The following is a 17,500-nucleotide window of genomic DNA, read 5'->3' as shown; positions in this document are numbered from 1 at the left end:
GCATCCCATTTATAAGTATCAGAGTATTTTTAAAATATAACATGTCGTTACCCACATAAGCACTCTATCACTTTCACATATTAAAAATGTGCAGCTCTTTTAAACTGGATATCCTGTCTGGCCAAATCAACTACTCTAAGCTGACAGATATAAAGAAATCTAAATAATACAGACTGTAAAAACTTAAAAGTATGTTACAAAAGTATAAAGACTTAAATAAAACAGAAATTTATATAAGTATTTTATGAAGTCAATTACATGCTGGAATAAATACATGCTGGAGTCTGGTAAACAAAATCTTGCATATCATAAACCTTCTACATATCTATATACAATTCAACTACAATTTAGTATCTTGTTGAAACTGTTTCAACATTACTGCTATAAATGGGTATGCATCTGAAAAGTTGTTTTAATATTTACCATGTTGCAGAGTCCTTCATGAATTGTACAGTCTAAGGTACCGACTTTGAGTTGACCATAGAGCAGTGTTGATGCTTTCCGTAACTCTGGCAAAAGCGCACGACATGGCGGGCACCACTGGAAAGAGAGGGATAAGGATGAGCAGCGAGACTAAGGAAGGGAGGGGCTGCACGGTCCCTGCTACTGACAGACAGTCCAGTGGGCGCTCTGCCTGTCCCTGTCCTGGGAGAGCCCAGAAGGAGCGGTAAAGCCGGGACAATTCTAGTACTAGCCTTCAAGTTGTCAAGAAAATGGCTTTTTGAAACTTGACAGATAAAAAGAACTCACAGGGGCAAAGAAGTCAACAAGCCACGGTTCTTTGTCACTTGCAGGGAAGTTCTGAGGTCCAAGTGTGGTAACATGAGAATTAACACTTTCTTTGGCAAAAGCCAGTATATCGTATAGAATCTTCTTTCCTAAAAATTGAGAAAAATTAAAATATGTGCTGTCTTGTATCTACAGAAACATCCCAATTTTTATATTTAAAATATTTAAGAAAGACGGGCTTATGGGCACACTGGCTTTGAGGTTTCTGTGTTCTCTACCTTCCCCTTGGCTTGCTGTTCCAGGAATTCCCATCTATTGTATGTTCTTTTGTTTCTTGGACTAGTTAAATGACCAGACCTCTATGGTATGCTTTCTCACCATCAGAAGTTCTCACCATCAGAAGTACAACAATCACTTTAGAATTCTCTTGAATCCAAACTCTGTTACAAAATGTCCAATGGGACCATATACTAGATATGTTGGAAACATAGTATCTCAATTGTAAAGGGTCACATGTGTTCTTTTCTCACACTCTGACTTGCTATAATCATTACCCAAGTGCCTAAATGGGACTTTCCAGAGGGATTCTTGTGTATGATTCTTGAATGATTGTGTCTATTCCATTTCCTGCCCTAGCACCATGCCTACCGCTACTGCTGTAGTCACACTAGTATTTAGACCTCAGCTTTCCTGAATGAACCTGTTTTCCTATTGCTACCAGAGTCGCCCTTAAAAAAAAGAAAAAAGAAGAGAAAAAGAAACTTATATGCGTTTAATAATTTGCTATAGTCCTTGGGTTGGCAGACCTTTCTTAACTACAAGAGGCTCTATTTTTACAAGTGTCTTGTGACTTATTGATTGAACAGTCAAAAGTTAAGTTGAATGCTGTAAGACATTCAACATTGCATCATGGCAAACAGAAAAAGAGAAAACGCCTCCTTTTAAGGTCATGGGCAACAGAAGTTAGTTGACCACTGTTTACATTGAGAGTAACACATGACAGTCTACTCTCCTGCCTGTTTCTTGAACTGTTTCACACTTTTCTTTCTGACCACGGATTCTTTTTCTTTACTCACTCTAACTCAAGCTCACTCAGGCCCTAGCCATTAATATACATCTTAATGTCTTCTTATTTGGCTTAAATTTCTTGAGGCTGAAATGTTCATTCATTTGTGACCTGCACATTCTACTTCTGGTGAACTCTTAATTCAGTATCCCCTTCCTCATGAAAAGATCCAATTACTGAAAGTACGATTCACTAAATAAAATTATGAGAACTGCCTGACTCTTCTCTCTCGTTCTTGTTTATTAACTATATGTAAGTACACTGTCACTGTCTTCAGACACACCAGAAGAGGGCGTCAGGTCTCATTACAGATGGTTATAAGCCACCATGTAGTTACTGGGATTTGAACTCAGGACCTCTGGAAGAATTGTTAGTGCTCTTAACTGCTGAGCCATCTCTCCAGCTCCCGACTATTCTCTCTTAATTTCCTATTTCCTAACAATAAGCAAATTACACTGAGCTTCCAAAAGGTTGAAAATGGCCTACTGACCTTCATTATTTTTCTTGGCTACCATCATTTATCTATGGCATTTTCTATAGTCAACCTAAATGACTAACCTGCCTCTGCCTGACTTTTCTTTCCAATTCTGCTTCCTACCCACTCTGAGCAGCCAGTGACTTATCTAAAATCAAGTAAAATCAAATATATCTCAGTTGTCCTTCACGATAAAATTCCAATTCCTTTCTCCAGAAGATTAGATATAATCTGCATCTTTGTTTTCTTCAAGAATGAACATTCTCGTCTTTCAAGTCCTGCTGGTTTAAGATCAACAGGGCTCTATTATCTCAGGCCTGTGACTAAATTGACTTAGCATTTGGAGTGTGTTTTATCACCTCTTCTTCTGGGTGACCATTGTTTATATCTTACATGGAGATTACTTTTAGAGCTTCCTCTGATCTTCCAAGATTGTACTACCTCAGTTTTTTTCATAAGTACACTTATTTTCTGTTAGCCAGTTTCTTTCCAAGACAGCTCCAGTGACATTTACTTCATGTACAAGTGTTGGCATATGTGACCAGTGGAATGTGACTGTGATCTTATGTGCTACCAGGTTATAAAAGCTACTGCTACTTCTGGCTTGCTTCCTCATTTTCAGATTACTTATTCTTGGGTTAGTTAGCTCCCACACTGTAAGTACCCTACAGAGCCACAAGAAGAGCCAAGGCTGCCTGCCACATGAAGCTTTTCAATGATCCCACATGCCATGCTGATTCATGATGTGGTGGCTACAGCCTACCTTCAGATGGCCTTCATCTACCTTGACTGCAGAATTATAGAGAAACTAAGATAACCTGATCCCAGACTCCTAACCATGGAACAGTTGTTGTTTGGGTCATCGATACTTCATTACACTCAAACATTTAAAAACTGTCCATTTACCTGTCTGCTTTCTTTCCAAGTCTATAAAATCTTTAGGGCACAGGTTAAAAAGAGCTCACTTGCCCCTACCCCCACTTTGTGTTATACACCGGACACAAAGGTGCTGAGTGCAAAATGTATTATAGTTCTTATTAACACAAAGAGAAGTGCTTATAGATTCTGTGTGCTTCCTAGGGAAGAAGGGTAAGTTGTGAAGGGTAAGTTGAGTTTGCCGACTCTCTGGAGAACTAGGAAGGAATACTTATAATTTACAAGGTAGGATCATGTGTGAGGGCATAAAGGACTGGAAGAACATGGCATGTCCAAGGATTCAAAAGGAGTTGAAACAAAGACTATTTGATGGAACAGAGGTGGGGGATGAGGCTAAGAAAACAGGCAGAAACAGGTATGAAAGCACACCGTTCATTTAATGCTTTACACAGTTCCTACTATGTATATCTGGCATTATTCTAAGTGCTGGAGACAAAACAGTGAGCAAAAATACAATACCATTATTGCCATACTAAGGAGTGTCAAGTTCATTCTTCAGAAAACTCAAAGGCAGAGCAGTGGCATGAAAATGGTGTGCTATGTCCTAAGTACAAAACAGCAGGAAGCAACTGTACACCAAGTGATGATGGGCCAGAAAGAAGGAGACAGCAGAGAAGCTATGAGGAACACTTCAGAGGTAACACATGTAACTCCAACCTGGGCACACTGCTACAAACCCATACAGAGGCCAAGGCAGGAAGAGGAAGTTCAAGGGCAGTTTCAGCTTGGGGTATCTTGAGTTTCAGGCTAGCATGGCTCACAGTAAAACCTATCTTGCTGTGAGGCTCTAACATAGCTTAGAGTCCTAAGCTTTGGTTTTTGAGTTAAGACACATGTAAAACCCGTAAAAGTCTACTTGGCATAGTTGGGGCAACTTACTTAACACCTTCAACTTCAGTTCCCCTGTAGGAGGCCCTTATCTGACTGTAAACTACTGGTAGTCAGGGTCAATTTGTTATACTTCTTTTTACACAGTTCCTTTAGCCCAGTGCTTCTCAGCCTTCCTGATGAAACAACCCTTTAATACAATTCCTCATGACCCCAACCATAAAGTTATTTTTGTTGCTACTTTGTAACTATAATTTTGCTACTGTAATGAATCAAAACTATTTTTAGAGATAGAGATTTGCCAAAGGGGCTGTGACCCACAGGTTGAGAACTGTTGCTTTAGCCTAAAGGGCCCTACTTCTTTTACTTCCGTATTTGCTTTTAGTAGGTGAGCAGTTTATGCTCAATTCAAATATTGTCACTTGACCTATACTATAGACAAATACTATTGGTCTTGTTAAGATTTATATATACTGAGCATTTTTCATGTTTTCTTACAGCTCTTTCTCTTGTCCCTCTCACATTGCCATCCAAACTTCTTGAGAGCACTGCTTTCGTGGTCTGAATGAAAATGGCTCCCATAGGCTGACATATTTAAATATTTGGTTTCCAGTGGCTGGAACTATTTGGGAAGGATTAGGAAGAGTGGCCTTGTTGGAGGTGTGTCATTGAGGTGGAATTTGAAGTTTGAAGCCCAGCCCAGGCCCAACCTCATTGTTCTCTCTCTTCCTGAAGCCTGTGGGGAGTAGATGCGAGCTTGCTCTCAGATTCTGCTCTAGCACCATGACTGCCTACCTGCCACCCTCCATCATGGTTATGAACTAACCCTCAGAAACTGTAAGCAAGCCAATACTTTCTTCTAAGTTGCCTGGGAAATGGTGTCTGTTTACAGAAATAGACTGTTTCATGTCTTACAACTCTGGGACCTCATACTTGAAGCAGTTCCATAAGGTAAAGCTCAAGTAAGAGGCATCAAATCAGTATCTGTTATTTACATGCATGTCTTTCAGGATGTCAGAAACGTAATTCTGAATTCAAGAGACAAAGCAGTTAGGCCTGAGGTCTAGGGCAGGCATGGCGTGGTGATATAGAGACCACAGGGGCTGCTTGCTTTGACAATAAGCTAATTTCCATACAGTGATCTACCACTCTCAGATTTTTTGCTAAAATACTTATCAAAATGTTAAACAAATAAAATGACTATATGTAATTAAAAATGTCTCTCTCTAAATTTGTTAGTGAGAACAAATTTTTGATAATAATTGTGTCCACAAAATATAAATCACAATGAAATATTTCTATTTGAAAGTTAAGATGAATTTCTGTAATTTTTCCTACTCTCACTGTGATGGATGGTCATCCCCAGTTGGTGATGCTTAGAGGAAATGTGCCACTGGCATGGACTAGAGAGTTTAAAGCCGCATGCCAATCCCAGTCTGTACTATTTCTTGCTAGTAGGTTAAGATGTGAGCTCTCAGCCATTCCTGTGGTGACTCCTGCTGCTGCCGTGTTACTTATAGTGATGATGATGGACTCTTAGAACCATTGCCCATTACATGGTGTTTAAAATAGCAAGAGAAAAGTAACTAATACACTTACCATGATGAATTTCATATTCTTTGGTTCCTTGTCCTTTAAACACTGCTAGACAGGGCTGGAAAACATAAAGATCAGAGCAGATGCCCGGTGCAGAAGAGCAATCAAACCTTCCAACCTGGAAAGCAGAACACTGAATCAAAAAAAAAAAATTGATACAATTTCCAAATATTCACAAAGGTAAGTATCCCAAAATGGCACGTTTATCATTAGAAGTCAATAGGTTATAAAATAAAGGGAACAGAAAAGGTTCATTTATATTTAATACGGAATGCTCTCTAGAGAGTTCAGATGCCTCAGGAAATTTCCAAGAAAATGTGAACTTCTTAAGAAATATATCCTTGGGCTGGAGAGATGGCTCAGTGGGTAAGAGCACCTGACTGCTCTTCTGAAGGTCCGGAGTTCAAATCCCAGCAACCACATGGTGGCTCACAACCATCCCTAACGAGATCTGATGCCCTCTTCTGGAGTGTCTGAAGACAGCTACAGTGTACTTACATATAATAAATAAATAAATCTTAAAAAAAAAAAAAAGAAATATATCCTTAAAAAGAATGTAGGGGCTATTTCATCTTGTGGTAAAGCAAAGGTAACTTTACAAGTGAGACACTTCAAAGATAATGTAGAAAAAGGATATGCTCCCAGTGTCAAAGAAAACAGCATGAATAACACATGCAAATGATAAACTAAGAGGTAGAGTATAGTACTTAAGACAAAAGAATCATTAAAATATCACAATCAGATGGAAAAACATCTGAGCAGGAAGGAAAATGAGCCAGGACTACAGAGAGAGCAGAGAAGAACTGTGACTCAATAGTGACACTTAGGGGCCTTAGGAGGTAGCTCTTGCAGGAAACTGATGCTGTGCAGCCATGTGGACCCGAGTTCAGTAACCAGTAGTCATGTTAAAAACAACACGGGGACCATGAGTTTGAAAGACAGCAAGGAAGAGCATATGGGAATGTTTGGAGGGAGGAAAGGAAAAGAAGAAATAATGTAATTGTACTATAATATCATAAATTAATAAAAATAACAATAAAATCTGAGCACAGTGATTTGCACCTATAATCTCAGTGATGGAAAGGTGGGGACAAGGGGATTGCTGGGGTGTGCAGGGCAGCTGGCCTACCTCAACTGACAAACTAGAGATTCAGTGAGAGACACCATTTCAGAAATTAGGTCAACAGTGACTGAGGAAGACACAATGTTAACTTCTACGTCCACATCCACTTATGTATGTAGGCCTATATTCACAATCATTACTATTCAGTGGAGGCTACTATGAAGTACCCTTTATAAGAGCACTACAACCAGGTAAGCCACAAACAAGGATTAACAACTTAAATCACATGCATCAACTAAGACTACAATGAAATAAAAGTAGAAATCAAGAAAACAGAGAACAAACAAATATCTGGACAATGAACAAAGTAATCAATGGGTCTCTCTTTTTTTTTTTTTTTAAAAAAATTTATTTATTTTTTATATGTAAGTACACTGTAGCTGTCTTCAGACACTCCAGAAGAGGGCATTGGATCTTGTTACAGATGGTTATGAGCCACCATGTGGTTGCTGGGATTTGAACTCAGGACCTTCGGAAGAGCAGTCGGGTGCTCTTACCCACTGAGCCATCTCACCAGCCCATCATCTCTTAAGAAATGTACAAGGAAGTAAAAATGTTCTGAAACTGGGCACGCTGGCCCAGCCTCGTGTCAGGAGTGAGGAGGGACAGGCAGTGCTACTGCCAGGTCCTTTCCCTTTGAACCAAGTCAATGAAAGCATTAACTAGCAGACCAAAAGCCAGCGGACAAAGCATCAGTAAGACTATAGCATTAAGTCTATATAGCAGAAGAGATCAGTAGGAAAACTAAACATGTACTTCAAGGACCGTGGAGTCTTATGGAGTTCAGGCTGGCTCCTAAGTAGTTGAGGATGACACTGAACGATCCTACTGCTTCCACAGGGATTTCAAATCTGTGCGACTGGCAGGTCTATACACTGGGGAATCAAATTCAGAGCCTCACACACACCGTGAAGCACTCTATTAACCATTATATCTCCACACATTTCAGGTCGTTTTAAAAAGAAAACAAGTAGACAAACCTTCAGCCACACTGACAAATAAGGAAGCACACTAGTTACACGAAGAATACTTTTTCCTTACTTGAATATGTTCATTTTTAAGTAGAGTTTTCAGTTTTTTCAATTCAGGATCATTTGCATTTTCATTTTTTCCAAAATGAAAAAATACAAGCCAGCGATGATGTGCCAAACGATCCTTGAAATGACAAAAACACTATGTCAGCAAGCGGTGACTATAATTTCTGAAGATCTAACGTTTATTTCTTAGACACAAATAAAGTTTAGTTACTTTACCCATTAATTCAAAGTCTCAGCTAAATTTAAAGTCAACTATATTCTTATTTTGTAGTCACTAGTAGTAATGCTACGTAAAGTACATGGTAAGAGGTGGATCACTGAGTGATAAAAATAATGCAATGGTTATTAATGTAGTGGTGGTTCTAAGAAAATAATATAACTTTAATAACTTAATATTTGGGGAAGGGCTAGAGAAGTCAGATTTCGTTTTAGGCTCAATAATGTATTTTGTAAAAATACTAAATCCAGAGGTAAATGAATAGAATAATGTAACTGACTCTACTACTAACTGCTCATTTGTAAATATTCTCAAAAGACACCCCCCAAATCCCAGGAACAGAGTTGTATAAGAAGAATGTAAAGCTCAAGTCAGACCAAGGTTGCTCTGTCAACTGTACCCTGCCTTTCTGGTCCCTTCTGGAGCTCAGTTTTAGGGACACTTAGATCTTTTGAATTAAAAACACCATGATTTCAGTAATCAGAATTGAACCCAGAACTAATATATATATAAGCCTTTGAAAGTGCTATTTGAGCCTTTTGAGTAATAAAATATATTGCTAAAATATTAAGACCTACAATGTTATCAACACTTATTATTATTGTGAAAACATTACCTCTAGTTGATTTGCTGAAAGCAGTTCAAAGTCTGGAAGATTATGTATGATTTCCATGTATATTTCCTTAGCATCCAATGAATTAAGAAACTAGAACAAGGAAAGTACACCGTAAGCTTTTTAAGTGAACATTCATTTAGTTTTTTTTTTTTGTTTTTGGTTTTTCGAGACAGGGTTTCTCTGCATAGCCCTGGCTATCCTGGAACTCACTTTGTAGACCAGGCTGGCTTCGAACTCAGAAATCCGCCTGCCTCTGCCTCCCAAGTGCTGGAATTAAAGGCGTGTGCCACCACGCCTGGCTGACTTCAAAGACTCTTATGTGGTGTGGTGGGGTGCATTTAGTTTTTTGACATCTTATTTCAGTTTCTATAGAGTAAGCTTTAGGAAAACAATTGTGTATTTTAAGCAGTTTTTCAAATTATTTTAAATGATACTGTTTAAAAAGCACACTATATTTTGGTAATTACTAAAAGTTTGTATAACTGGACTTTTTTTTAATTTAAAAAGTCTGTTAGTGTGTATGTGTATACAAACACACACACACACACACACACACACACACACAGGGGTCTACTGCCATTATGTGGGCTCCAGTCAGCAGCTCAGGTCACCAGGCTTGTGCAAGTCAGCACCCCTATTAAAACACTTTGCCAGCCCTCTAGGCTTTTGTTGTTCTTTTTTAAAAATAAGGATGTTAAAGAATTATGAGACATTACTTCAGTAGTGAAACTTTCTGTGGTAATCCTCTCTGTAATGTGAAGTGAATTTTAAGTCATTAGGAAAATATGCTTGCTTAATTTCAGTTTTTGTTGCATTTTACCCAATGCCTATGCTTCACAGCCTCGTAGGATGTTTAATATTAAAACATTTCTAATATTACAGTATTTCTATCTATAAGGACTGAGAGCTGAAAAAATAATTATGGATGTTTTCAGAAACCAAATCACATAGGTGGGAGTTTTTAAGAGTAAAATACAGAGAAAGATTTCTTCAAACATATCTCTTATTTAAAACACAAATATTTAGACGAACCACGCCTCCCATGAAACATACTTCATTTCTGCCTATATTTTATCCTCAGTAGACAAGAACTCTGTGCTGTCCTATAGACGAAGCATATGCTACTATAAAATTAGAGCAAGAGGGGCTGGTGAGATGGCGCAGTGGGTAAGAGCACCTGACTGTTCTTCCAAAGGTCCAGAGTTCAAATCCCAGCAACCACATGGTGGCTCATAACCATCCGTAACAAGATCTGACNCCCTCTTCTGGAGTGTCTGAAGACAGCTACAGTGTACTTACATATNATAAATAAATAAATCTTTTAAAAAAAATTAGAGCAAGAAAATGTACAGGATATTAATTATAGGGTTTAGTATATATATTCATAGCTATGAGCCATTTATGTTTAAAAATTAAAATATTACTTAAACACCACGAGTAGAAAACTCACTTTTCTTCTCAATTTCTTAAATGTGCTTTTATAATAAGTAATTATGGTACAATATTTTTTTATATTTATATTGATTTATTGAAAATATTTTTGTCAAAATAGTATATCAATTGTTTAATTTTATAAAGCATTTGATCCCTTAAGTTACATGTTATATCTGTGATCTATATTCTTTTTTTTTAAAATTATTTTATTAGATATTTTCTTCATTTACATTTCAAATGCTATCCCTAATGTCCCCTATACACTCCCCCCTCCCTGCTCCCCTGCCCACCCACTCCCACTTCTTGGCCCTGGTGTTCCCCTGTATGGGGCATATAAAGTTTGCAAGACCAAGGGGCCTCTCTTCCCAACGATGGCTGACTAGGCCATCTTCTGCTATATATAAGGTACAATATTCTTATATGAAATAATTTGACTAGGGAGTTGGGTTTGCAATCTGATAAAATTAGGGAATTAGGGAAAATTGTTGCAACTACTTCATTTCAAACAGATAACTAAAGGAATACACAAGAAGAATATGCAAGATTGTACAACACTGCTTATAATCATGAAAGTACACAAGTATGTCTCAAAGAGGATGCATTAAACTAAGTATGTCATAGTCAGATTATATTTAGCAATTACTTCTAAAAGAATGAACATTTTAAAATAAATTAATGTGTAAATGAACAATTAAATACTATAAGTATAATAAAAACCTTTTTCTGATAAAAGTGATTAAAAAGTATTCACTACTTGATCCTATTTATTGAAAAAAAGTCCTATCTACACTTATCCATTTCATTTTACATACTGGAAGAATCTACATGTACATACACAAACATCTACATGCATGTAATATTGCAGGGACCACACATGCATTCTATGTGCTCAGCATTTATCAGCAAATAAACTCAAACTTGTAATACGTTATTACAATAATGTAGGAGAAATCAATGACAACACACGTAAGCAAATTATGGGATGGTAAGAGGCAGAAGGGAGCACAGGAAGGTGGGAGGGAGGGATACGGGAGCAAGCGGGGGTGTGGGGGTGGAGAATGGATGGGAGGAATACTAAATATTAAACAGAAAAAGAAAAACTAGGTTATCTCAGTCCTAGCCACATCTAATGATACAGATTCCAAACTGAAAACTACAATTACATGAAACCAGTGAAAATGTACTCCATTTTTTTGTCATTTCAAAATGTAACAGTAATGAGATGTACCACAATCAAATGATATGAACTGATTAATTTCCTTCCACATTGTTCACAAAATGTTATTCCTACTACCTTCTAGTATGTGCACATGTTCAATTATATGCAAAGGAATTTCCTTCAAGTTATACATACCAACACACTGGATTTTTCCCTGTCATTCAAAGTGGCTCCAGGAGGAAAATAAGCCGTGGTGCTGGCTGTGGCGTCCAGGCTCTTGCAGAGGCTGTCCTGGGTGTCACAGTCCACCCATCCCACGTTAACAAGACCATCCTTGGGAAAAGTGGAAAGAATGAGAATGCTGTGGTGCAAAGAAAAGAAAGTGGTCTCTGAGACTGACCTTTACTTAAACTCAGCCTTTCCATTATACAACTAAAACTTTCAAAAATAGTACTCTACAGAATTCCATAACCTCCAACAATAAAATGTAGCTTCCACAATAGTAAACACCTAACATAGTAAACATCTACGGTTACAATTTTTATACATATTTACAAGAACTACATTGGACAGTATTATTTTCAACTAGGGTGCTCACTAGTCTCAGATTTAAAGAAGCCTAAACCATGACTTGTGCATGGTGCAACGCTTCAACTGTCCTTCCATGATCACAGAGCTCCTCAGGTGGCCTATGACTATGATGTAATTTAAATCAGCACAATGCCAGCTCTCACCTGTTGCCGGTTGAGCTCATGTAATGAGCACCAAAATCCTACATGAAAAGTATGTTTCTTGAAATGTCAAGATAATTTCCAGGCTAGTTAAGCTGATAAAACAGAGAGAACTAACATCTATTTAACTGGGATTTCAGAAAGACAAAAGAACAGAAAATAAGCAAAAACTGAAATAAAGGCTAACAGGTTGAAAAAAATTAACCTACAGGTTCACAAAGTCCAATAGAATAAAAGCAAAACAAGAAAATTGCACCTATGTGGTAACCAACCTTAGGAAATTAGAGATAAATAAATACCTTAAAAGCAGATGGAATGATTATATGTGAGCATCTTAAGTAAAACTTTAATTATACACTTAAGATACACAATTCACGCTGGGCTGGGGCTATACCTGGCACACCCCAGACCCTGGATTCAGTCACTGGCACCAGAGAGGTACACATACACACAAAACTATGTTCAACTTATTGCATGAAACACTTATGAAAACCCATATAGTCTAAACAGTAGAAAATAAAGCCTATTAACGAATTATCTATTTCAACAATTTTAGAACAAATTGAACCCTAAGAAAACAGAGAGGAGTAAATAAAGCATAAAACTAAACAAAATATCAAACAAGTAGAAAACAAGATTAGTAAAACAAGATAAACTTTTAAAGTCTGATCAAGAAAAACAAACAAACAAATCCCAGAAATTAGAAGTAAACACTAAAGGTCTCCAGGCAACAAATGAATATTGTCAAATCACTTAAGACTGTTAAATACAGCTATATTCTAATGCATTAAAAACTTAGTTGAGGGGGCTGGCGCGATGGCTCAGCAGCTAAGAGCACTGACTACTCTTCCGAAGGTTCCGAGTTCAAATCCTAGCAACCATATGGTGGCTCACAACCACCCGTAATGAGATGTGATGGCCTCTTCTGGTGTGTCTGAAGACAGCTACAGTGTAGTTATGTATAATAATAAATAAATCTTTGAGCTGGAGTGAGCGGGGGGCCAAGAGGGGTTGACCAGAGCCAGCAGGGGTCCTAAAAATTCAATTCCTAACAGCCACATGAAGGCTCACAACCATCTGTACAGCTACAGTACTCAAATACATAAAATAAATAATCTTTAAAAAAAAAACTTAGTTGAAAAGGTGAAAATCTCTTTGAAAGGGAGAGAAAGACAAGCCTTTCCAACATGGTTTCAAGGACAAAACATCCCTGATGCTAGAACTAGTGTTTCCTGGAAGAAGAATAGAGGCCAGTAGTTCTGATGAACAAAGATCATAAACAAACAAACCAGTAAAAGATACTGATGTTCACATCTCGCCTTCAAATGTTCTACTTTAATGGGTCTGGGAGACGTGGTTTTGCTATTTTTTAAGATCCTTAAGTGATCTTAAAGTAGTTTTGAAAGAGAAGTAGCCTGACTTCAAAGTGAGATAAGGAAACAAATACATTAAGTTTGAGATTTTAATATTAGCCAGACATGTTTTAGGAAAAACCCGTAATATAGAAAGATAAACAGCTATCAAATGGTTGTAATAATTAGTTGCTTCTACCATGTGTCAAAGTACAGCCATTTACTGCATAGAGACTCGTGGTGAGCAATGGTTTTTGTCTCTGTTCATATATCTGACAGTCATCGTGGGATTGCAAGGGAACAGCAAGTGGCTTAGAGAATTCACAGCTAATAAAAGGAAAATGTGGATGGAAAACCAAAAACCTTCAATTCAGTGAAAGGTTTTGCCAAACTTTCTGTAGACTTTAGTAAGCTCTGTAAAAAAATTTAAAACATGGATACACAACACAAATGTCTTCCATTATAAGAGAAGGATGCTCACGGCATATTATCTACTTAAGAGTAAATCTATGATGAATACAGGAATACAATTAACAGACTGCCATGGACATAATTCCCCAAAAAGGGTCTAATCTTCAAGAAGAGCCTTAGTCAGGTCCTTTAGAAGAGATCCAAAGGTTGTATTGCTTTCACAGAGTGATTCCCTGCATGCTACTGTCAATCAAGACCTACCAGTGGGACAGGATACGGAGGTGGGAGATTGTTGTGGTTTGGTTGGTCTTGTGCTCTGTATATTCAGATGCTGGTTTCTATGCCCCGAGATCTAGTTATAGTCCCAGTTTGGATATGGGCACTGTCATGAACATTGACGAATCTCCTGTACTAATGTGATGCAAAGAATGCTTCCCAATTATCTCTGATTGGTTAATAAAAAGCTGAACAGCCAATGACTGGTCAGAAGAGAGAGGAAAAGTGGACTTCCAATCCAAGGGGTAGGGGGTAGAGCCAGAGAGAAGGTAAGCCGCGAGGCCGGTTAAGGTTCAGGAGAAGAGCCATGAAGTGGAGGAAGAAAAATATGGTTGCCATGAGGTCAGGAATAAGGAGTCACCAAAGAAGTTCTGCACGAGGACAGACTGCCACAGCAGAGTGAGCCCAAGAGAGACTAAATGCAAATAACTTGAGGCCTGCAGCTGGCAAGCAGCCAGAAAGCAGATATCTCAGTTACTGTGCTCAGAGCTTGCTGAACAAATCAACAGGTCTCTGTCTCAGCCTGGAGCTAGCAGATTAGAAAAAACTATTGCCTTTAGATTTCATCCTATAGGAGATGGTACAGATGTCCCAGACCCTGGGCAGGAGCAGGCCAGTGTATGCATTTGCCTGTAGTTAACTGGCAGTCGGCTAAGGATAATACTGAAGAAAACACATGCATTTACAAAGTTGGCATGGCTCAAGTGTACAATGTATGTAAAGACTACAGTAATAATTTGGCTCAGGCCTGCACAGCCACTCAACATTCATTCCCCAAGAGCAACCTGCAATCACGTAAGTACCTTCCACTTTACATGCTCTGTAGAGGTCTTCCAATTCTTAGTTTTCATACTACATTTTTATCAGATTCTTCCTATGTTTACACACACATATTTAGCAATGTGCTGCCACCTTCTGTATTTCCAGCATTGTAAGATGCTATACAGTTTTATAGCCTAGAAGCAACAGGCTAAACTATAAGGGCTAGGTTTTAGGCACCAGGAACATACTAGGCTTATCTTAGTAAATTCTATGATGCCTTACAATGGTAAAATGGCCTAGTATATTCCTTAATACACTATCCTTAATCTTTAAATAACAGATGACTATCCTACATACATGTATACACATGTACACACACATGTAACAGATATATGTAATGGATATATAAATCAATTTTAGTGGTTTTTTTTTTTTTTTTTTTTTTTTTTTTGTGAGACAGGGTTTCTCTGTGTAGCCCTGGCTGTCCTGGAACTCACTTTGTAGACCAGGCTGGCCTCGAACTCAGAAATCTGCCTGCCTCTGCCTCNTGTCCTGGAACTCACTTTGTAGACCAGGCTGGCCTCGAACTCAGAAATCTGCCTGCCTCTGCCTCCCAAGTGCTGGGATTAACAATTTTAGTGTTTTAATATGTCCATCCCACAAATTAAACAGTATAGAAATGAGGCAGATATGAACTTCACAAATTTATTCTACTATGTATAAAAATCACACCCAATCAATGTCAGTATCAGTATTATATAAAACTTTTTCAGCTTTTACAGCTGACAATCTTCCAGACCACAGCGGGAGCTTTAGTAATACTAAAGGGTGAGAATCATTTACAGCAAATACCCAACCACTACATACAGTAAGCAGAAGAAATAGCAGGCTAAAACTGAGACAACAAAATCTAAAATTCAAAAACATTAGCATATATCTGGATTAATTCATAGAAAACAGTAAGCACAGAAGACCTAGAGGTGAGCTGGTTAACACTGACTGAGCACAGCTAATGTTTAGAAAGACACAGAGCTAAATCACACATAACTAGGATAAAGTGTTCAAGAAACTGTAAGATACTTGCTGTCATTTTCTGCTGTACTTCTTACATGGTGACAGGTTTAAAAAAAGAGGAGGGATGCTTACCAACATGCCACTGAGCCTGAGTCGGGTCTGTGACGTCAAACAATCTGAGGGGAAGAAAATGTAAGAGGGTATTTTAGCTTTAATTACAATGGTTCCCTTGTATAACTGTGTTGTTTCTATGGCAGGTAACTGAGCTGTCTTGGTAAAGACTGACAGGCCTAGTGAGTAGACTTGGGCCCTTCAACAATCGGTCTCTATCTCACAAACAATCTTTCATTCCTGTCCTTTAATGGCTCAGGATTTCCACTCACAGAGAAGAGCAGCCAGTGTTTCTGTAAAAGTTTACTCTCTCAGTAGCTCTCCTTTGGCCAAGAAACCTCATGATTTCAAAGAAGTAAAATGTTATGGAACCATTTAAAAAGGTATATATGCAGAATCCTCAAAATATAGTAATTTTTAATCTTAAAACAGGCATATATATATATATATATATAAAAATATGTTAAATATGAACAATAGGATACAATGAGGCAAATTTTGGAAAAAAGGGAACTGTGGCATGTCAGAGGCTAGAAATGAATAATAACATGCAAGAAAGTTTCAAAAGCTCATGTGTAGATAGAGAAATCAGCCCTTGGCACTGGCTATACTGGCGGTTCTCAACCTGTGGGTCATGACACGTCAGACATCCTGCATATCAGATACTTACACTGCCATGCATAACGGTAGTAAACTTAAGGTTAGGAAGTAGCAATTAACTAATTTTATGGTTGGATCATATTAAATGGTCACAGCACTAGGAAGGTTGGGTTTCAAGGCTATGATTTCCCAACACAAGTCTTGGGAGGATGGGTAAATGGCTCTTTTTAGTCATTAAATAATATATCCCCAGCAAAGGGGCACAAAGGTAAAAAGGTGATGAGTAAGAGAAATACACATATTGGGATCAGACACAAAAAGTATTAACAATGGGGCTGTTTTATAATATCTGGAACAACTTTTAATTGATCTCACTCGTAGGCATGTAGGACACTGAATTTTAAACAACTTACAAAGGCCCCTAGAAAATGAGACTATCACCAATAAAGACATAATTTTATGAGGCAGACACATATTTTATATATACAACTTTTAAAATCTAAATTTCTAAAACCTATTTTGGAAGCAATTGTAGTTGATATAATTAATTACTTTGGATACTGCCCAGTTTATCTTTGGCTATTTGAGGTACAATGTATTCTGAGAATAACTAGGCTGAAAAACTCATCCACTAAACATGAAATTATAAAGATACATTTACATATCACTAATGTCATTACCTTATGTGTAAAATACATACACGTTTACTAAGTAAACACTTTGAAGCTTAAACTGTATTTTGAAATAACTGATTACTGACAGCCCCCCAAAACAAGTTCAACAGCATACATTATCCTATAAATTTAGATATCAGTCTTTTTATTCTAACAAAAAGACAAAATTACCTTCTCCTTTAGAACAGAATGTGATCAGCCAGCCAATACCAGCAGCAAAAGCAGTTTCTATGGCATTAACAAAATTTCCTTTAAAGAAAATAAAATTTATGAGTACATCTAACCCTTCCAAATGGTATTTCTTTCTTTCCATACTTAACTACTTCCAGTGCCCTCTAAATATTACTAATTAT

The 17,500-nt window shown here is 37.7% G+C and overlaps 1 protein-coding gene across 1 annotated transcript in view; it reads right to left on the bottom strand.

Moving 5' to 3' along the window:
• The window catches only part of Dnajc10 (DnaJ heat shock protein family (Hsp40) member C10), a 41,219-nt gene that overhangs the window by 12,553 nt on the left and 11,166 nt on the right, over nucleotides 1-17,500 (bottom strand). The window contains exons 8-15 of the mRNA XM_021192221.1: nucleotides 17,319-17,396; nucleotides 15,895-15,938; nucleotides 11,412-11,549; nucleotides 8,624-8,713; nucleotides 7,795-7,908; nucleotides 5,634-5,748; nucleotides 751-878; nucleotides 424-540 (exon numbers count right to left, since the gene is read on the bottom strand). Coding sequence (XP_021047880.1) covers nucleotides 424-540; nucleotides 751-878; nucleotides 5,634-5,748; nucleotides 7,795-7,908; nucleotides 8,624-8,713; nucleotides 11,412-11,549; nucleotides 15,895-15,938; nucleotides 17,319-17,396 — 824 coding nt within the window. The remainder of the gene's footprint in view (nucleotides 1-423; nucleotides 541-750; nucleotides 879-5,633; nucleotides 5,749-7,794; nucleotides 7,909-8,623; nucleotides 8,714-11,411; nucleotides 11,550-15,894; nucleotides 15,939-17,318; nucleotides 17,397-17,500) is intronic.

This window comes from Mus pahari, chromosome 3, assembly GCF_900095145.1.
Source record: "Mus pahari chromosome 3, PAHARI_EIJ_v1.1, whole genome shotgun sequence".
NCBI classification, from domain to species: domain Eukaryota; kingdom Metazoa; phylum Chordata; class Mammalia; order Rodentia; family Muridae; genus Mus; species Mus pahari.
Note: the sequence above shows the minus strand (reverse complement) of the source record. Positions and strands in the feature narration are given on the sequence as shown.